The 21,867-nt window shown below is 45.4% G+C and overlaps 3 protein-coding genes across 4 annotated transcripts in view; 1 reads left to right on the top strand and 2 right to left on the bottom strand.

Moving 5' to 3' along the window:
- Positions 1-9,379, bottom strand: part of LOC135401482 (uncharacterized) — a 213,821-nt gene extending 204,442 nt beyond the window's left edge. Inside the window, exons 1-2 of the mRNA XM_064633921.1 lie at positions 9,342-9,379; positions 9,206-9,261 (exon numbers count right to left, since the gene is read on the bottom strand). The gene's annotated coding sequence lies outside the window, so the exon portion shown is untranslated. The remainder of the gene's footprint in view (positions 1-9,205; positions 9,262-9,341) is intronic.
- LOC135401480 (thyrotropin-releasing hormone receptor-like) overlaps positions 1-17,109 on the top strand; it is a 66,362-nt gene extending 49,253 nt beyond the window's left edge. The window contains exons 3-5 of the mRNA XM_064633920.1: positions 9,741-9,910; positions 11,999-13,155; positions 15,061-17,109. Coding sequence (XP_064489990.1) covers positions 9,741-9,910; positions 11,999-12,393 — 565 coding nt within the window. The 3' untranslated portion in view covers positions 12,394-13,155; positions 15,061-17,109. The remainder of the gene's footprint in view (positions 1-9,740; positions 9,911-11,998; positions 13,156-15,060) is intronic.
- A 1,977-nt stretch (positions 17,110-19,086) lies between these two features.
- The window catches only part of LOC135401479 (endothelin-converting enzyme-like 1), a 37,947-nt gene continuing 35,166 nt past the window's right edge, over positions 19,087-21,867 (bottom strand). For both annotated transcript variants that reach the window (XM_064633919.1, XM_064633918.1), the window contains exon 24: positions 19,087-19,675. In XM_064633919.1, coding sequence (XP_064489989.1) covers positions 19,576-19,675 — 100 coding nt within the window. In that variant the 3' untranslated portion in view covers positions 19,087-19,575. The remainder of the gene's footprint in view (positions 19,676-21,867) is intronic.

Below are 21,867 nucleotides of genomic sequence, written 5' to 3'. Positions count from 1 at the left end.
ATTACACCAAGTACAGATATTGGACGGTAATTTTCAACATTTTCCTTGTCACCTGCCTTGTATATAGGAACAATACGTGCTATTTTCATATGTCTGGATAAAAGCCGCTGAAGTACGCATGGTTGAACATATAACACAAGGGGATGGATAATTCGCTAGAACATTCTTTAATCACACGAACACAGATGCCGTCAAAACCAGCCGCTGTTTCACATTTCGCACGGCCCAGAACTTTAACCATATCAGGTACAACGAAGGCAGACTTGAAACAGGAATTACTAATGCGATTAGTCAAATACGATTAGTCAAATACGTCTCGGGATGACATGAACGAATATTATTAAATCCCTCTGCAAGCTTCGGCCCTATGCTGGAACACTACTTTCCAAACAACGCGCACAACTCCTCAGTACAGTCTTCTTTTCACATTTTCCCTTTGTTGTACCCCTGTGACACGGCAAATTGAATGTCATTCCCAGCGAATGATATTCGCACTGAATGACATTCGTTTCGTTTCACACGGTGAAATCAAATGGCAATACATGCGAATGAGTTCGGGAAGTGTCGTGGGGAACGAGCAGGCCGACAGCGCCGCAGAAGCAGCACTCTCGTCTCGGAACCGGACCCGTATTGTTCTGCTCAGAGGAGACCGCCGTTCAATTCTGCGACGTCTAGTGACACCCCTGGCTTCCCGCCAACGGACAACCGACATTCTTCCCCCCTCTATGTTGAACAGAGTTGATCCCACGCTCGCTTTCCGCATGCCACGAAACACATCTCGTCAGGATGCTGCATTAATCCACCGCATGCGCCTCGATGTGGCCTTTACAGCTCAGTGGCGTTACCGCTTGAGACAAATTGATTCTCCCACCTGCTGCCACTGTGGTGCTCTTGAGGATCTGGAGCACATTCTTCTTCATTGCCCTCACTACGAACCTTCCCGAATCCCGAACCACACTCTCCGAGTCTCTTCGTCAGCTGGACTCTCGCCCTCTCTCCCTACCGAAATTGCTTGGTCCCTGGCCCAATCCAGCCCAGCAACGCTCTGCGCTCAAAGCTCTTCTGACATTTCTGGACACCATCGGACTTCGATCGTTATTGTAAAGGGGCTCGTTATTTTATCCCCCCCCCCATTCCACCAAGCACTGGGGTAGAGTATCGCCTGTTGCGATGAAACTCCCCACTCTCCAAGACCGAAAATAAAGTTGTTGTTGTTGTTGAGTTCGGGAAACTCATTCGCTTTTCTCTCTCGCACCGACAGCGTACCCTCGCAGTAGAGAGGTATCAAAAACAACGGTAAACCGCTTGAAGAAATGAAAGACTAATGTACTCCAATATTTTATCACTTTTTTTTTGTCAACTTTTGACACCAAGGAAGGAAGACTAAACACTATTTTTTTTTAGAACTACCCTCGTTCCCATTCGCCACATTGCCAAGTGCGCTGCAGATAGGCTTCTTAGTTGCCTTTGCTTGTGGCACTTAGCCAATTAAGTGCATTTGAAAAAGCAACGATTTTATGAAATAATCTAATGTTTCGCTAGTTTCGAGCAAAAGAAATAAAAACGGAACTAACGTACCAGTATACAGTCAAACTCCTTTATAGCGAACACCTTTTTAGCGAAAATACCACTACAGCAAATTTTTTTGCGGTCCCGCTGGAGCCCTATAGGTCCAATAATGGACATCCTTTTTAACGAAAATACCTTTACTGCAAATTTTTTTTGCTGTCCCCTGAGTTTCGTTGTAAAGGAGTTTGACTGTAATGCTTCAGATGTTCGGCCTTGGTGTCTTATTTATCGACACTGACACGATCTGCGAATGACATTTTGTTTCTTCGTCTGTTTCTTCGTGTATAGCTCGATGTAAGACAAACGAATGACATTCGGTGCGACTGTCATTCGCTGGGAATGCCATTCGGTTTGCCGTGCGACAGGGGTATTAACACTATTAAAGGTACTGTAAAGCAGTAGACAAGCAGGATATGTTGGCGACGTGGCTTGAGACATTCTTGCTTGTAAATCCCATATGCGGAACCATACGACCGACAACACTCTCTCTATATTTTTTAAATTTATCATGAAAAATCCGGCGTAGTGCACCGGCGCGACGCCTGGTGTCGAACAACCCCCTGTGCAGCGGGCAACACTGTCGAATATGTATTATGCATGCAGCACTATTTTGTCGCGTTTTGTTCTTTTGGTGGCTATATTATTTCGTATCATATTTCCATAGGAGTGCAGAGACCCCTGTTTAGTGTGTTTTTTGCGAAATAAAATCAAAAAGAAACACAGCGCTGTTCGGCTATCGGGCTCAGTGTTATACGCATGCAACGTGGTTGCCGCCGTACGCGGCCGAGAGTACGGATCCCTTCCGAATACTAATGCAGTGTTGCCCATAATCTTTCATTGTAATTTTCTAGTTAACTGTACCACCGATTGGAATGAAATTTGCGCCGTTTTTGTACTGATGGCTTGGACTATCGAATAGCTACGCTAAATAAAATTCGGCTTTAACTACCGACCATATCTTTCGCGTGTTCCCCTGCGCACGAGAGACTATGTTCGCATAGTAGTATCGTTTCTGTTGACGCGTTAACCTGCTTACATGGCTTCGAAACTTTTTGTATTGGGAGATGTAGAGTAAATTATTAGGGTATCTTCAATGCTCTCTGTACCATTCTGCCTTCTGGCTAACAACATGAAGCCGGTTTCCGTTCATCCACGAACATATTACTCCCCGTACTGCCATGTGCCTTCAGGCGAACCTAGAAGCGAGCGAAACCCGTAGCCTAAACGAAAGGCTCAAGCTGCTGTACCTTACCCTTCATGGTCACAGCTTGAAACACATTGTCGAGCCCAAAGATCGCCTGCCATTAAGAGACCGCCGTGCTTTCTCACTGAAAGAGTTCCATTGAGAAGCAGACTTATTCAGGCATTCATTGCTGCCAAGAACAATCTCGGACTGGAACCAGTTACCGTGCGACGTATGTGCCGCCAATTCATTTGCGCAGTTTGTAAAGCTTTTAGAAGCTCATCAAAGGAACTAATGAATCCCAGATGCCTAATGCTGGGTTCTCGCGTGTGTCACTCTTTACAACACCGTTTTCGTATTGCTCTTTTTGTACTGTTCATGTACTGCAATGCAAAGCTAGCAGCTTTTAAAGGATTTCATTCCCACCCCTGTTATGGCTCCAGCGAGTGAAATAAATAAATAAATATTGGTATCTCTCGTTTGTTCCCATCAACGATGTAGGTTGCACATTTATCAACCAGATACTACATAAGAGCGATAAAGTTACGAAATTCGATATTTACATCAGCATCGTACATGGACGACCAATCAAATGACTCCAGGTAGCTACGGAGTTGTTGATAATTAACCCGTTTCCGCGATAACTCGACTGTACTACAGTGCGCCGATCTGTGTCTGCGTCCGCTGCATTGAACAGCAAAATCATATGTGCAGCAGATCGCACTGTTTGCCCATATTAGTCAAGAACCATAGTGTAGTCATTACATGGATTATTTAACAAATTTACATTAAAATCGCCTGCTATAAATATTTTTTTTTATTTGGTCATACGTTAAAGACCCAAAGGGTACTACATAACGGAGGAGGAAACGGCACCACAGGTGCGCAAGTAAAGAAAGGAGCAAGCAAGTACACATTCTCTGCTGCGTATTTTGGATAACACATTCTCAGACCTGCTGAGGAATACATCCAAACTGCAACTGGGTGAACGATAAATGCGTCCAACTAGCCCAATACCCACGACATCAATAAACATGGATTCACAATAATCTGGCACCCACAGGTCAATGTCCCTCACAGTACAACAGAACCCATAGGATAAAATGTGCGACTCCCTCACCCCTTGAAGTTCCTGCCACGTGCTTTCTTGGAGACGACAAAAAAAAGCATAACCAGGTAATTTATACTGGTCGTTTGTATTCAGCCATGTCTCAGAAAGAAAGATTACATCATAATGAACCTTATATGTGGCTAACAAATTAACAAGCAGGTCAAATATTTTTCTCATGCTGCGAACATTAACGTGCAATATATTAAACGCTCGTGGCACCATGTTTGTCTTAGTCATTACCACCGATAATACGCAATTCGTCTAGCCTTCCCAGAAACTGTTTCAACATGGAGCCTTCCGGCTAAAGTTCCTCCGAGTTTATTTCATCAAAGTCACCGGCACTGACTGTCATGTGAAAAGAGCTGTGAGTAGGACATCTTGTCTTCAGCTGTCTTACTGTCACACATTCGTGACCCACTGCGTCGGTAACCATTACATCTCCAGCAGTTGTGTCTGGGACAAGCCGAGAGAGAAATAAAGATTTCGTGGACGAACTGCAGGCGACAGATTTTACTGTGCTATAGATGTGCTCTTTCCACCCAAAGCGGCAGGTCGTTTCCTTCTTTGAACTGTCGTCCATTCGTTATTTCCCACTTGTTCTACTGGCTGACGTAGCGGACCATTTCCATCAGACGATGACGGACCCATTTATGCCTTTCATGTTTCGGCAGTTGACACATTAAGGGGGGGGGGGGGATATATTTATTAGACGAGAAAAAAAAGGTATTGCGAGAAAAAGCTTCGCCAACTCGCCATCACAACCTACAGTTGTGAAGGAAGAGAGAGAACCTTCTAGTTGAAGGGGGGAACGAGAATGTTTTATTGCAAGAGCGCAGCGAGCGGGGAGCGTGCGCAGTGGCCGACGAAGATCGCCGTGCGCCTAGCTGGGTCGCTACAGCTGTTTTCATTTCATCAAGCCTGGTGGCCGCCGCCAGAAGTGCATGGCTGCGCATGCGCATACGCGTACCCAGAAATGGTCCATTCGGATCAGGTACCGGTTGCAAAACCATTGCATGGCTTCATTTTTGTCTAATAACTAGCCGTGATGTTTCACGTTTGCTCTGACACTTCGGTGCTTCCGCGATGCAGCACTTCCAGCACAAATGAATTCAGTCTGCACGCGATTTAGATGGAACCAATTAGAGCATGGTCGTCAGTCGCTAATGAATATTAATGAAGTTCCAATTCATAGGAGTACGGCTCTTGCCTCGATGGTATACAAGACTGATGGAGAATGGACATCAAATATGCAGTCCTAGCATAAATAAAGCGAGCAATTCAAATTGGGAATAGATTCACACGTAAAGTGTGTCATTTGTGCTGCCGCGGGGTAGGACTGCGGACTAATTTCGACCGCCTATAGGGTTCTTTTGACGTGCGCCGGCAATCTCCGACACACGGTAATAATATTAAATTATTATTATCGTGTGTCAGTGCTGGAAACAATGTTTACAATTTATCAACGCTTCTATGATAATGTAAAACGAATGGAATGCAAAGACATACACACATTACAACACTGAAACCGGCTGCGCAATGACTTGGTCAATTGTCATTTCAGTTCTCCCAATGCAGTATTCTACGTTTTTTATGTTGTTATGTCACGTGTTATTAAATGAGTGTTTCAATTTGTTTCTTTTCCACTATCACTTTCCTGTCTGGGTCACATTAAGAACTGACAGTATGTGAAATAAAATCAATATATTACACATTTTGAGACTATAGTCTAAGTGTGGTAACAAACGCTGCAAGACACATCACAGATGCGTATTATACCCTTGTCACACGGGCAGTCTTCAAGGACCATTGAGATCAATTACCATTGAAAATGCAGGTAGCACCACCTAGCGTGTAATGTGTCAACCTGTCAGGAAACATTGTATCCAATGCTCTTGGAGAAGTTGACGCGTTACACGCTTGGTGGCGCTACGTGCATTTCCAATGGTCATTGGTTTCAATGGTCGTTGAAGACTGCCCGTGTGACAGGGTTATTAATAATTCGTGGCTTTACGTTGCTACACAACTAGGATCGTGAGCGGAGGTCGGTCTGTGGAGTTTGCTGGCGTCCTCGGACGGATTCGAACCCGCTACCTTGGAATTAATAGGCGAACATGCTACCCGCAACTGAGCCACAAAAGCCGGTGAGACGCATATTACGAGCAGCTTTATTTGTCCCCCACGAAGGCAGAAACGAGTAAACTTTTCACACTGAATCCAGAAGATGTCTCGACGCATGGCGCTTCTGTCTTCAGGTACGTTACTTAAAAATTACGATTTTTTTTAAACAGAAGCTTATCGTATCCTATAGGGCTCTTCGTTTTTCGGGTTATACCCGATTTTTAACGATAGTCCCCCCCCCCCCCCCCATCCAAGCAAATTTTTCAGAATTCGGGTAAAACCCAATATCTACCCGAAATCCTTGCGGTCCTTCAACTTGTCGTTCTAGGTAAATCGTCGGAAGAGCTGATCATAATATCAGCAAAGAGAGCTATTTGTGACAACCTATTTGTCCTCCTTTGATAATCCCCTCCTGCAGGGTTCAAAGATGAGCTTTTGTGGAGCTCGGGCAAGTGTTTTGAATACCGCTGTCGTTAAACTGCCCCAGTTCCGAGCGGAAATATGAAGATAGATTTCTCCCCGAATTCTCGTATGGTAGTAGCACCCGATCCCCCCCTCGAATTCGAAAAATCATAAATCCCAAAAACGAGGAACCCTACGTATCCACTACGCCTTCGCTGTTGTTGAACAACAATAATATGATGGGAGCTTCATCATCCCACTCTCTGGTAAAGCTGCATTCATTGGTTACCACTAATGAAGTCTACCGGGAATTCTTTTACTATGCTGTATTGACGGTAGATCAGAATTGTATCCTATAGCATGCAATCCGGAGGCTCCGCACTTCATTAGTACGCTATTCAACCTAGTCTGGAAGCATGCAATAGTGTCGTTCCAATAATCCGAGCCTCTTCAATGGAACCGTTTCGTATGGGGGAATACAGTAATTTTGAGGCAGAACTGTATACAGCCGTCCAACTGAGGTGCGCACACCAAACTTCGCAGCTTTCATAGTGAAGTATTCACAGCTATAATTAGCTCAAGCGAGAATGAGTGACGCATTACCAATGTAGATATGCAGCCGCGGGGCGTGGCAGATTAACAATTTGATGGGGACTACTGTCGGTAACGTGGAATTTTATTTCTCTCCGCTCTTTAGCTGTGGACGGCTTTCAAATTACATCAGGTCTCACTAGCACGCACTTTTCAGGGTACAAGGCTTTCTGCCGTGTGGTGTGCCCCGTGTAAGCTGAACCGATCGTTCAATGGGCATTAAAGCGAAAAAAGAAAAAAAGAAGTGTTCTCCTCGCGGCATGAAGGATGCCGTTTCCTTGGCAGCTGAATACAGAACGAACAGGATGTATCCTTTGAGTCGTTTGTGATTTAAGAAGGGGGTACCACTTTCGCGGCGGCCCCGTGCATTTCCTATGGAACAAACTTTGCACACTGTCTCGGTAAATAATATAGACCAGTTTTCAGGACATTTGCCTTTTTTTTTCCCCCTTTATCACATCACATCACATCGCATCGCATTGGCTTGTTCGCCAACTTTTCGAAATTCGCATTGTCTCTCCGTCGACAATTACTAGTTTTCCTGATTCATATTTCTGAGCGCATTGCGGAAATGGACAAAAAATATACCGAAGTTAAAAATTACTCAATTTGCGAAGCACTATACTGAAAAAAGCCATAAAACGAAAATTCCATTGGTATCCGCAAACGATTTGCGTAGTCGTCGCGGGAAATCGTTTGCCGAGACCAACGGGAGGCGGCTATAAATTTTCGGGCTTTCGAACCCTTTAAACGAAAGTGGTGCATCGTTCGGCAATTTGTTCAAACCATTTTGCGCGTCAAACACGTTCTTGAAGGAGCAGGAAAATGTTAATTCAAATTGTTTAAAACCGTGCTTCATATGTCAAGCAGAGTATCAGGAGCAAACACAAAGAAATATTTCTGTAAAACAAACTATTATCACGCCGCAATTTAAGTTACAAGAGCGCTATGAGAATGCAGCGTGACGTAGGATTCTCAAATACTATGGCAGAGAGAGAGAGAGACAGAGGCTACTGTGGTGTAATTGGGGAGTATTTGGGGTGTAACAATTGCTCTAGTCCTTTAGTACACCCCGAAGGAAAAGAATGCACCGTGTTTTTGGCGTGAAATGGTTGTAATATGTGTATGTCCGGCTCTGCAGGGTGTAATTTCGAGAATTGGTGTGATAAAGGTGTGGTGGCCATCAAGGTTCTAATGCGCAGCTTTCCACACCAATTCTCGAAATTACACCTTGCACTGAGCGGGACATACACATATTACACCCATTTCACACCAAAATCACGGTGTATTCTTTCTCTTGGGGGTGTAATAAGGGAGTAGAGCAATTGATACACCCTAAATACACCCTAATTACACCTAAAAAGGAGTTCTATTTTTTAGAGTGTGCTACAAACAGGACGCGCCGCTATTTGTGGGCGCTTCCGTCCGAAGGGCTTGCCGCACGCAACATTTCCAGACGGCAGTCGGGACTGTTTCTTCCGTGGATTTCATAAAGGAAACATCAAGTCTGTTGAGGAATGCTTTAAAACACGAAAAAACTTTTTTTTTCGGTGTTATTATTAATTTTGACCGGAGCTGTACATAGCAATTTAAGGACAAAAAAGCGATAGACACGGAAGACAAAAATAGCACGAACAAATTCATTTTCCGCGAAACGAAGGTTTTGTCCAGGAAACAAGATAAATGTAAAAGGGTACGTAGAGAATTTAGAGGGATAGACAAAGTCGCGTCATTTCCTCATTCCAGGCCACCCCGCCAATGGAGATCATCCGCTTCTGACTGTCCCGCCTGGTAAATACGTCGCGCCTATGCAGCGATCGAACCGCGATCGAGTTTTTTACAGTGGTTTTTAATTAATATCTTTGTTATCCAGTGATGGGCAAAGTACCCAAAATTGTACCCAAGGTAATGTATACAGTACCTGGCATCAGTTGTACTTGAAGTACAGTACAAAGTAAAAGTAAAGTACTTGAATAAGTAAAGTAACTGAATCGAGGCAGTAATCTAGGCAAGTTGGTACATCTTGAAGAGGAAAAACCTGCAATGTACGTGCATGCAAAAGCGGGACTAAGAAAAAGTGTGTTGCGATTTGTTTATTTTTTGTTTTTTTTTTTTTTTTTTTTTTGCAAATGCTAGTTAGTGTGTGCCCATCAGTATGAGCTGCAATTCAAAAAGGATGACAGCACTCCACTTTTTTGCTCAAACATACTGCTTCCAGAAACAAAACTTACTTGTTTTTTTTTTCTTGTTTTTTTATCTTCGCATATCTGGTTGGCTACTTGAGTACCTGATGGGAACGTACCAGAAAAAATTACTTAAAGTACACAATTGTAAATGTACTTAAAGTACAAGTACAAATGTACTTACGGTATAGTACTGGGGCACCTGGTACTTCAAGCACTGCCCGTCACTGCTGTTACCCTAACAATGTTCGCTTCAAACTCTGCGAACGGCTTAGCGTCCAGGAATGCATCAAAGATGCTTGCAGGTGCCCTGAAGCTCTCATCACGGCACATAACACTATGTACAACTACCATTCACAATCTACCTGAATCACAAGAGGCTCATTTTCCGCCTTGCGCATTTTCATTGCACCTGCCCATGCAATCTGAATACAGCTCATTTTCAATATACCCGGCAGGTTAGTTAATGGTTCACCCCTTCCTCGCACTTCCCTCTCACCCTGCAGCAACGTGCCGCCAGTCGAGACCGCTCGTCTAACCAGCGTTACATCCCCCATTAATTAGCCCCTTTTCTTCATTGCAGTGCCTTGTACTACATCAACATCCTGGACACCATCATTACGCTGATTGTGCCTTTCGTGCTCATCACGGTGATGAACTTCATGATCGCCCGCGCCATTTACCTCTTCTACGCGAGGTACAAGCAGCAGCGGAATATTTGCCGCCCGGGGCACTCGAGCAAAGACTCGCTTGGTGAGCGAATCTTTTCTTCTTATTCTCATTATTATTTATAGTATTTTGTACTTCCGGTTTACCTGATTGGTGTACACATAGAGCGGGTTGCGCAAGCGGTTGCGAAATGGGGTTTCTCTGGGAACCGAGGCTCCAAAGTGGGTGATGGGATGAAATGAGTATGCGACGTAAGTGTGTACCGCACCATGTCTATAACATATTCTATATAGAAAATATAATCTAGCTATAACCTGTGTAATATGCAGGGTGTTTCATCTAACGTGTTATTAATTCCTGTAAAAAAAAAAAAGAAAGTCCGAAAAAGATGCGGTACGCGGTATTTGTATTCTGGGAACTTTTGCCGTGACTTACGTCGGTTTTAATTAGCTTTTTTCAGCGAGAACTTCAATGTTAAGAATCGAACTAAAAAATTTGCCACGTGGAGGCAGTTTTTTTTGCTAGAAGTAGACAACCCGTGTAGGACATACCGCAACCCATTCAGACACATGTTCGATGTTCCGCACGCAACAGCTGAAAGAAATATTTAGAAAGTCGACGTTCTGAGACGCGCAGAGTGCCGGCCACCCTCATTTCGCAGTCATTAAGCGCTGTGAATGGGAGCCCTCTCAGTGTCACACTAGACGTTGCCGCCGATAATAGGATCCCTGTGTCACCGCGTATCGTTTCTCTTATCTGTCGACGGTTTCACCCACAAATGTCACACCAGGCAACCACAAAGGAATTGCTTACAGCGACAGAGGAAAGGCAGATAAGAGAAACAATATGCGGTGACAGGGTGACGGCTAGTGTGACACTGAGAGGGGAGTTGAACAGGTGGGGCAAGGCTACTTTTCACAGCGTTTCATGACTGCGAAATGAGGATGACGATTTGCGACGATTTTCGATTTTCTTTTTTCGTTCAGCTCTTACCAGTGGAACAGAGGACGTGTCTGGGGTCGGATTCACGAACGCGATCGTAAGTTACGCTAATATGCGCTACGGCGTCGTAGCCTGCGACGCGCGTACGACGGCGTCGTAAGCGCGATTCACAAAGCTATCGTAGTGGAGAGGGTATCCCCTTTGACGAGGAAGAGGAAGTTGCTCGCTTCCTGCCACGTGTACCTCGGAGAGAAACATCCACAGGGTGCAAGACTATGTTTTCGCTATGGTAACGATGACGAAAATTTGTTATCGCACCAATAAGAGTCGTCCCATTAGAAGAAGACGAAGTTGTTCGTCCCCAAATGTTTTGTTACTGCACGTGCTCTCGGTCTTTCGGTAGCCATAATGGATGCCATGCAATCACAGGTGAAACGCGTTGACACAGCAAATATATTCCCAGTATGTTCGTCTCGGGGAGGGGGTGGGTGAGGGTGTTTTGTAAGCGGTGTGTGGCACTCAGTTTTGCAGCTTTTATGGCTTCTTTTGCCTTTCTTGCAGACAATTTGAAGGGGTGTTGGGGGTGTCTTAGCGGGGTGTAGGGGATGCTTGAAAAATCCCAGCGACCCGATTTTACGGAGCACAAAGTTGAAGCATTTGTTGAAGGTTACCGAGCAAAAAAGTGCCTCAATGTCACTTCGGGGATGGTCTCGAAGGTTCTGAGGCAAAGTGCAATGCGTTGGCGCGTATTACGGAGTCTGTTTGCCGTCTCCAAATCCACCGCTGCCAAACAACGCCGCCATCTTTCTTCGTAAGACTGCTCGGGAGCTCTCGCAGGATTCCGCCGTAAGCTGCGAAGATTTTGCGACGCGCGCCCTTCGTGAATCTACACTCCATCGTAACTTTCCCGTACGACGGAGTTACGACAGATTCCGTCGCACGAGCTCTTTGTGAATCCGACACCTGGTTTGGGGTATCGCCTGACATGGACTGTCTATTTCTGGCAAAAAAAGAAAACGCTGCCTTCACTTGCCAAAATTTCCGCTACTTGGCACAATGTACGTGACATGCGTGTCATGTGTTCCGCGTAGGTCACACTCGTCATGCCTGACACGTCATGTGCGTAATGTATGTCACGCGTATGTCACATGTGCCATTTGTGTCCACGTGCGCTAGCGTGTGGTGTACTTCATCCTCTAGTACCAACCGTACCGATCTCTTATTTTGCAGACGCCTCTCCCACCAAGCCTGACGTTTCGAACAGCTCGAGCACCGTGGCCCACGCCACGCAAATCAGTGTCACCCGAATGCTGCTGTTGGTCTCCACGGTCTTCATCCTTCTCAACTTGCCCAGCTACGTGATCCGGATCTACGTCTTCGTGTTGTCCCTCAGTGACAGTATCACCGGATCTGAGCCGTACGTCCTTCAGCGGTACTTCATGCTCCTCTACTACACAAACTTCGCCATCAACTTTGTCCTGTACAACGCTAGCTCGAGAATGTTCCGCGTCACGCTGTGCGACTACGTTCAGAACAGGTGGTCGGCCATACGGGACACACTGGGAACCTGGAAGTCAAATCTCACCCACTCGTCCACGAGTCAGAATGAAGACATAATCATATAGGAATTCTGTTACCGCCGACCTCCTTACGGTTGCGCGGTAGGGAACTGCAGGTTCTGACTTGATTGTTGAATTTTAGCACAGTTTTTAGTGCAGCTGTATAGCTGATTGCCTGTGTATTTATACAAGTGCGTCGAAGTTAAGACTACGTTCCAGCACAAGGAGACCAGTAGTCTTCACTGGGATCACTGACCATGGTGCTGTTTAGCAGTATGCGTGGTGCTTGACGCTTCTGTGTATGTGAAAAGCGACAGGGTGAAAGAAATATAAGGGACGAGGAAGACGTTTACGCTATTTCTCAACTCTCGCAAGTTTAGTCCAGGCGAAGTGAAACTGGATCAAGTGATGCAGTGGTGCTCAGGGTTCCGACCAGTTACAACCAGGGCTTCGAGGAACGAAAGCGTTTTGCGGTACCGGTGACAGTGTTTCCAGAGTTGTTCTCAAAAGCCCTAGAAGTTTCATGAATCGGAATGGAAATTTGAACGGTGGAATATACAAGAAGTCAGACTACGAGTTGTGCCCATAGTATGGCCAGTTACTGGGAGGTGACCTCATCACGCAACGCAGACAGCAATCTCCTCGTGACTTGAATAGAGTGCAACTCTCGCTGCCTTGCGACTGCATAGTCAAGACATTCAGCACATTCGTGTACTCCCTCCCTCAATGCTACACTTCAAGTTGTTCAGGGCTTCAGCGCCATTGGCGCACAACGACTGCATGTGCCAAACACATCCGGGAAACAAACCACAGTAAAACAGAAAAGAGGTATAGCATTTAGCAGCCGTTTCCTCTTCGACTCTGTTGCTGCACAACAATAGGCACCATAATCACAGCCGACTTTGTGACTGTGCTGTCATTCGTTGTGTACCAACATTGCGTGTGTTGTGTCTCATACAAGAGTTCAGAGCTGTATGATTTCGGTTGCGGTCATCCGCACAAGTCTTTGTCATCTAAAGCCGGAGGGCACACTAAACGGTGTTCGACAGTTTGCATTTTGATATTTTGGATAATACAAGAAAAAGGAGAAGTATTATGGATATGTATGGAGTGAAACGAGCCTTGCATGAGAGAAAACGAATATTTCCTTATGTCAAGTTTCCCCGAAATTTTCCCGCTCACACTAACATCACACCATCCCTCCACATCTCGTATATGTACTTGTCTAAAGACGCGAAGGGCAACAACGGTGCCAGATGAGAGCCGGGTGCTCTGTCGGAGCATAACATGCCTTCACAGTTCTCAGAAATAAAAATTTTCTTTCGCGTCACGTAGAGCCAAACTATTTTGCAGGAACGTAAAGCGAGACAAGATGATTTCAGTAACGTAACTTTGGTAGGATTCTGAAGACACACGAGAATTAGTCCAAAGTGGCACTCTATAAGGGGATGTGTGATTGTAATGTCAGACGGGCACATAGGGAACATGCCACAGTCCTATGATCCATGAAGTGCAACATGATTCAAGGCTGTGGCACGCGGGATAACAGTGATCAGTAATATACACAGTAAAGTTTATTCACTGGCGTCATTCCCTCTATAGAGGGCACCAGCTTCGAAAAGGCGAGACCGTCGCCCATACGTTGTTCCGGCCACGTTCCGGCTTCCGGTTTCCGTTCGCAGCCATACGGTATTTAGGAGACTATTACAGAGTTTTAGTACATCGTACGCTACCGCCTTTCCGTATGTAAGGGATAGTGTTCATGGCTCAGCGCACGCCCATAATAGAAAGAGAGCTCCGCGCGGTGCGCAGAACAACGCTATCCCTTACGTACGCAAAGACTCTCTATAAAAATGCGATGAGGTGGCATTTAACGTCGCCCGAAATCCTGCCTCATCTGTCAAGCTGTCCACCAGGAGTCACAAAGCGAAACATTTTCGCTCTGCGGTGCGTTATAGCTGTATACGACCGAATTTACAAAAAAAAAAAAAAAAATACAGTCGAAGAAAGACTGCCGACTCGGTGCTCGCATAATGTATTGGAGGCTCCGTACCTTTTGTTTTTTCTTCGCAGCTCACGCGCCGCTGTGCCGCTTGAGCTGTGCTGCGGTACGTCACTGGTCACGTGACTGGAGTAGCATACGTCACGACGTCCTCTCGTTCTGCCATTAGCTCTTTTCAAGTTTTCAGCGTTCGCTCTGTATAGGTCACGTGCGCTCATCCTTCTTTCGCAGGAACTAATTGGAGAACACTCCGCACGAAAAAACAAAAACAAAACATTTTTTGAGTCACCTCAATGCTCATCACTAAACCTTGAGTGCACTAAAAGATGCCGTGTGTCACGAATGACACTAAGTGCAAGTGTCACTCGTTGAAAGTGACACTAAATGATAGTCATTGACAACGTAAGTCATACACTTAACGCCGCCCCCACACAAGAATCGCTCCGCGCGCGAATGTAGTGCGGCGCGGCCAAGTGGGGACAGGAGAAGAGAGAGCGTGCCGCCACTACATCGCGAAGCGGGGGCGTCGTGCAAAGGCTGGTAGCCAATCGCAGGAGCCTTTCACGGACGAGTGGGCGGCCCCAACTGTAAGACTTAAGTTGCCACTGGCTATAGTCTGTGTGACAAGGATATAAAGGACGGGAGTCTGATATAGTGAGTAATTGCAATCTAGGAAACTATAGAGACAGTCATTACAGTTTCTTTTTTTTTTCTTCTTCTTCTTCTTCCAGAGTTTATAGGGACGACAAAAAAAAAAAAAAACGAGCACATGATCAAACACGCACAGTGACAAATGCAACCCATTCAATGGTGCGGCGTGACATTTCCGGAGAGCGAGTAGGTAGAAGACAGAGGTGCATGTGGACAATGGACTTTTCGTCTAAGCACAGTGTACAAACGCACATGTGGACCGCGGGCTCCAAATCCTCTTGGACAAAGAGCGGAGGAGTTCTTCAGACCACGACATTGGACTCGTTGTGCAACGCTCCTATATGACAATGTAAACATGTGTCGTGCACTGGGATTTGAGAGAATCCACGTCTTCGCCCGTACTGGAGCTGACGTGCAGGAAATGCCGGATACTTCGGCAGTAGGGATCGAGTTAACGTAATTTCTGAGCACGACGAGGCCAATACTATAGGTCCCGCTTGGTTAAGCAGAGAGAGTGGGTGAAGATAGAATTGCGTAGATACAGGCAAGTTGCTAGACGAATTCTGTAACGGCAGCCCCCGGCAGCAGCTCAGTGTGTGGTATACTGTCTATGTGTTTGTGCCCCGCTCAGCTTTGGAGATATGGAGGAGGTGAAGTAACAGTTTTACGCACAATCTTGTCAAAAATGTCATATTTTGTCATATCATGTCATATGTCATGCTCCTACACAGTCACGAAGCAGAAGATAATAATAATTGGGTGTTTACGTCGCGAGACAACTGAGACGAAGCAGAAGAATGCCTATCAAGTCGTTCTACCAGTTCATGTTTTTTTTAGGGACTTCTCGTTGTTTTTCCCGCAGTACACTATTGCAAAATTCAACTCATTAAGGAAACGTTTTTGAAATTGCGGAATAGCTACTTTTCGGTCTCATTCCAAATGACGAAATATCATATGTGCTTCATTTTCTATTTTCCTGTAATGTGATCGGTCGTATTTTAAAGCGATAGCCTCATATAGGCCTCACGAACGTCGACAGCCGTTTACGACGAGCTTATCCTCAGATTAGTGAAGTGTATCACGGTACGCCGGGGTGCAACATAAAAGTGCCTCGCATCAGGTCCACTCAACGCTCCTATATGACCATGTACAGTAAATTGAACGCACTGTAAATAGACACAGGTCTCCATTCCTCATCTTCGAGTAACCAACAGAGATAACAATAATGATTGTCCATATACACTCCTCTGTAATTATTGAAGACTCATTCGCGATATCTTTATCGCACGTACGTGTACTTCGTTCAGGTGTTGACATTTTGGTGTTGCTATGTGCGAACTTGTTGGATGTTGGCCTAAAAAAAACACCGTAAAATATGCACAGTCCTCTCTGTACTAAGTCAGTCTTGATTGCTTTATGCATATCTGCAATGTACTGCTTCTGGGAATGTCCTGTACAGCACACGACGTAAACACGTCAAAGAATATCCCGCATGTTTGGCACGTCAATTGATGAACTATCTTCGACAGCACTGTCCGGCCAATGTTTGAACTCAAGGAGCGTAATCTTACCTCATAAAGAAGAAAAGCATTGTTTTTTTTATCCCCGAAAATTCACCGCTACTCCATTTGTGCATCCGAGGTCGCGATTTGCAATGAAAACGTGCCCATCTGCAGCAGAGCGTTCGTTATAATGGAGCGGTGAAGTGCCAAAATCCCATCGGCGCGCGCGGACAGTTCGCAGCCGCACGATATATTTCCCCCCGTTCATTCGCGTTCCAATAGAGTGGACATCAGCGTGGGTACTCTTTGGTCCTGGATGGAACATGTTGTATGTTGTACTTCCGCTGTAGTGCTGTGAAATCGTTATCCCCAAAATTAAGTAGCGATTGGTTTGGCTGGATACCAGCGTTTATGGGTCCTCCAAAATGCAGGGTAAAACGAACTATGTGCCTATATTGGTGTGTCGGACGATTGCTCACTCTATACTTACTGCGTAAAACATTCGAATGCATGAGGCCATACTGTTGACTAATAGCGCCAGAGTTTATTGTATACTTGTATATCAAACATGCTGTCATGTTTCATGTAACAGATACTTTATTTGTGGATTAAAAAGTTCCAGTACGAGGTGAAAACTTGTCATTATTATCATCATTATTATCATTACTATAATCGTCATTATTATTATGTCATTGTCATTATTGTCATTGTCATCTAATTTACAATTATTACATAGCGTTTAATTTATACTTACACGGGTCTATCTGGCATAAATAAAAATGGCCACACTTTAACTGTGTAGTCCGGTTCTATTAGCTGCACACTCTAAAAACAGCACTTCACCGCATAGCACACTGTGTGCCAACCAAGCACACGTTGCCAAGAATGATAGGGTTATCCCTTCTGATTCGAAGAGGGAGGGGGGTGTACGCCTTTTTGTGGCAATTTTCACATATCCAAATTGCCACAAAAAGGCGTACGCCCACCTCTTTCTTCGAATCAGAAGCGATAGCCCTATCATTCTTGGCAATCGTTGGCGCACAGCGTGCTATGCGGTGAAGTTCTGTTTTTAGAGTGAGGTAGCAATCCGCATCACTCAATGCCGTGACAAGCAGTGGCATCGCAGCGCAACAACAATCGCACGACTGCGCAACAATCGCGGCAAATTTAAACTCGGTGTAACAAAATAAATCAAGCGACAACAACTTCGGCTTCCGTGGAATAGAGTTCCCCGAGAACTACGTCACTGTGACGTGGTCTGCCTACTGGTGGGCAAAACAAATAGACGTTATTATATACGCCAGCACACTGCGAATAGTTCTACGTACGACCGACGCCCATCACTGTGACGCTTCAGTCGCTGCAATGTTTACAAAACACGGGGAGGTCTATTGCTTCCATAGGTGCATAGGATAGGCATAAGTGCGTCTTCGTCTTGCGCCATCGGAAGTTCGTCCGGTAAACAGGCAACGAGCTATGTTTGCCATGCCATTTAGGTTTATCCGGACCCCTGTATAACGAACTCATGCAACGAATTGCCCAGAGGGAACGCAAGCTAGAAGCTCCGGAAACAAACGTAGACAAAAAACTTCCCAAACGCCTAGCGCAGGAGGACAGAGCGGAGTACGCTCCTCTCGCTACCCAGAGAACACGCTGTCTCTGCTGCGGCGTTTCATTGGCGTTCGATAGTAGAAGACAGAGACACAGAAAAGCACATGCCGCTCGAGAGCTCTATATTGACGGATATTTGCAAATTATTTCTTCCTCGTTCCTTTTCCCTTTGCTTGGACAACACTTTTTTTACTATAACAACGAAACTGTTCCGTCGAATGCCAGTTCTCTCAATGCCATTCTCTCTGCGCCAGTTCTCTCAACGTTCTCGACTTAGGCATGTCTTGGGGTTCACTCATCGATGGGGCTCATCGTCAAGGTTCGTAAAACGTTTTTTTTTTCGAACTCCCTGAAACAAACTCCCCAGGCAATCAGACCACCGTCAGTCAGACGGTGCCTATAATCCCAGCAGCCCCTAGAGCCCGCGTACGCAGTCACAACGGTTGAAACAAGAGACCTCTATTTTCAAACAAACTTCAAAAAAATTACATAGCGAACTGAAACTCCCGGTATAATTGAGTTTTAGTGAACTTCGTTTTCTTTCACCTTCCTTATTTTTTCTTTGAACCGCTAGGATTGATTATCCTTTTACAAGGCGGCTAAGGAAACAGTTGAAGAACGTGAAGGAAACGCCGGCAGCAGATGGCGCGCCCTTGGCAGTCGCGGGGGAGGTGGGTTAGCTTAGCTCAGTCGGTAGAGCCCTGGACCGGTAGTCCCGATGTCGTTTAACCTTTTTCAGTGACTTCCATCTTTCCGCAATGGAAGCCGTTCCTTCTGTAAGCTCTTGCGTCCGTGCTCATGCGGTAGCAAACGCGAAGCAACGTGCTATATAGTGCTTGGTCTGTCGTTTCAACAGGTGAAGTTATCTTTTTGAGCTGCTGGGCTTTTGCTCGTTACGCTTTTTCACACGCACTCGACTGGAATATGTCAGACTTGGTAACATACCCCATAGTATAGGTGAAAGCGCTAGACAGAAAAATGGAGGCTAGCGTAGATAGGCTTAGCAATGACGGCACAAGGATCAAATTAGGCTATCGGGAAGTACGTACATCTGAATGAGGACATAATGGCACAAAACACAGCCATTTTGTTTTCTTCTAAAGTAAGACAAGTCTCGTTTGTAAGCGTTGCGCTGTACCACGTGCTTAAGTAACTTTGTCGCAATTTATCTACGAAGGAAACTTGCCAACATGAGTTTCAAACAAAACGACGTTGAGAAGTTGAGAAGTTAACGTTACGCACAATACACGCGCAGCGCTTTTATCACACGTAGCACGAGCTTCTTCAATATCGAAACTATATTCGCATTCAGATACGTCGAGGTCGACGTGACCTGGAACAGAAATATATATAATCCGTCAGCATGCACATTTTGAAACGGTCTATAGTCCATGGTTATTTGCCCCGACGAATCCTTGGTTCGAAGATGATGCAGCGCATGCAGTGTCTATACTGGAGTCACTAAATAGGGTACTGTAGTGTCTACCAGGTGGCGCACTTGAAATGGGGAGTCATGATAGTCCCCAGTTGGCAGTCGAAGGTTTTTCCAAATTTCTCAAAGTCCATCAGTATCTGGTTGACCCTAAACAGGAAAAAGCCACAAGGTGGCAGACACGTTGTCACGACAGTAATACGTACATTATTGTCGTTATATATTCATTCAAAAGGAGAAGTCGCAGGTCGTGAACTGGCATTCTTTGAAAAAGAAAGTATCAGCGGGTCAAGACCTGGGGCTTTTACGGTCTATCATGGGATGCGGAAGCTCTGCATGGTGCTTTGACTCCCTATTTAGCAAGACTGACTGACAACATAGAACAGCGGCACATGCTCGAGTAGCAAGGTAGTTGGGTCGTCACAAGTGGGAAACAAACAACAACAACAACAACAACATCAGTCGTCACCAGTGGGTGTTGCCGTTACGATTCGAAATCTCGGGGATTCTGGATAGAACTTGGTGCGAAACTCGACATGTAGGTTCCTGGCCCTGTTTCGGCGCACTGTGACCCTAGTCGCCTAAGCGTCACGAAAACAACACCAGCAACAACAACAGCTCCTCTGCCCATAGTTTCGGCGTCGTTGCCACATAGCGACGGACTGCCTGGAGCACCGAACGGGAAGCAGTGCGCAGTGCTGGCACTCTCGGAAGAACGCGGCCAATGAACGTGATGCACCCAAGTACGACTCCAACAAGAGAGTAGGTCTTTGCAAGGACCGCATTTTTCTTTTGTCCTCCACATATAGGAACACTCCAGGTAGCCGATTGCTAGCATTCTTATCACTTGAAGAAAGTTTCAACAGCATGCCTCTTTTTTCTCTCTACTTTTCTGTCCTCCTTCCTTTACGTTGTCCTCTTAGTTAGTGCCGTTCTTCTCCTTACATTCCCTCTTTCCTCCCTTCCCTTTTTTCTGTATTCCTTGCTTGCGTCGTCCAGTCTTAGTTACAACCATATTGCCCCGAGGGGGTCGGCTGCAATACGTGATTCGTGTACAGCAGCGGTGTCCTACCTATTGAGCTCGCTTTTGTACGTCGTTTTACCATCGTTCTCTGTCTGCGGTTTTTTTCTTTTTTTTTTTTTTTTGTGCTATGCAGCTCTCTTGCCTTCCAGCAAATCTTTGAGTATGTCTCTTCAGTGCGTCGAATCTATCGAGCAATAATATAATTGCTTCCAGGGTCCTTTGTACGTGAACGCTACTCCTTTCTGCTCGGTGCTGACGCTGTTAGAGCTTTCACGGGCAAGAAGTCCATGGGATCCATACAGTGTATTTCTATTGTAATAATTTAACTATTCCTATTGTATATAGTGTACGTTAATGTGCATTACGCTGTACTTTTTTTTTACGTTTGACCTACATAACATATACGTTTACCATATAGAGCTGCTAACAAAATAAGATAATAAATCGAAGTCCCAGTACTAGCATTAACTATGGGACCTCTTCTTGTACAAACTAACCCAAACTTTGTAGCCCTGAATTAAATTGTAAAAAAACAGACTCCCTTGTCGTCTGTATAGCATCTGAAATGTTTCAGCTATATTTTATTCGAACACTGCTCTTATTTGTGTTCGAGCTCCTGGCTTACTCTGGTGCCCTGATAGAATTTTGCTCGATTTGAGAAAAAACATGCGTAGCGTGTTCCTCCTTTCCCTGTCTCGGGTCACCCTTCCGTTGCTATGTACCAGCCCACCCGCGCCTCAGGCCTTCTACTTTTAATGCGGAGCGTCAGGGTCAATACAGTGAGTGCGCGGCGCCCGTCTGGAGCACGCAGACGGCGTGAAATGAGTATATTTTAAACGCAGCTAGCGAGCTCCTGTCGAAAGCGGTTTAGGAGATAATCCCAGTAAGAATCATAGTCAAACACGGAGCTCATGTGGATAGAGAAGTATGTCCGTGTCGAAACTCGTACATTTGGTATAGTTCATCACCACCAGCATTATGGTAGCGATGAAACTCCCCGTTCATTATCTCAAAATAAAGTTGTTGTTGTTGCTACTGCTGTATAGTTGAGTCCGGAAATCTCAACTTTCATGGGGATAATCACACATCTTGTAGGCCATATTGAGATCTGGAGGAAAATGTAATTCGCGTCATGTGCTGCATATAAGAGAGACAGAGCTGTTATCCGTCAACCTTAGCTGACCTTGATTTCACAACGGACACGGTGACGGACGATAACGAATAAGAAGAAAAAGAAGGAAGAGTGAGGATGATTGATCGATTATTTAAAAGAAAACCAGGGAGAAATGAAACTTGTCTCCTGTCTAGTTCTGCTACT

This window comes from Ornithodoros turicata, chromosome 7 (genome assembly GCF_037126465.1).
Source record: "Ornithodoros turicata isolate Travis chromosome 7, ASM3712646v1, whole genome shotgun sequence".
Taxonomy (NCBI): Eukaryota; Metazoa; Arthropoda; class Arachnida; order Ixodida; family Argasidae; genus Ornithodoros; species Ornithodoros turicata.
Note: the sequence above shows the minus strand (reverse complement) of the source record. Positions and strands in the feature narration are given on the sequence as shown.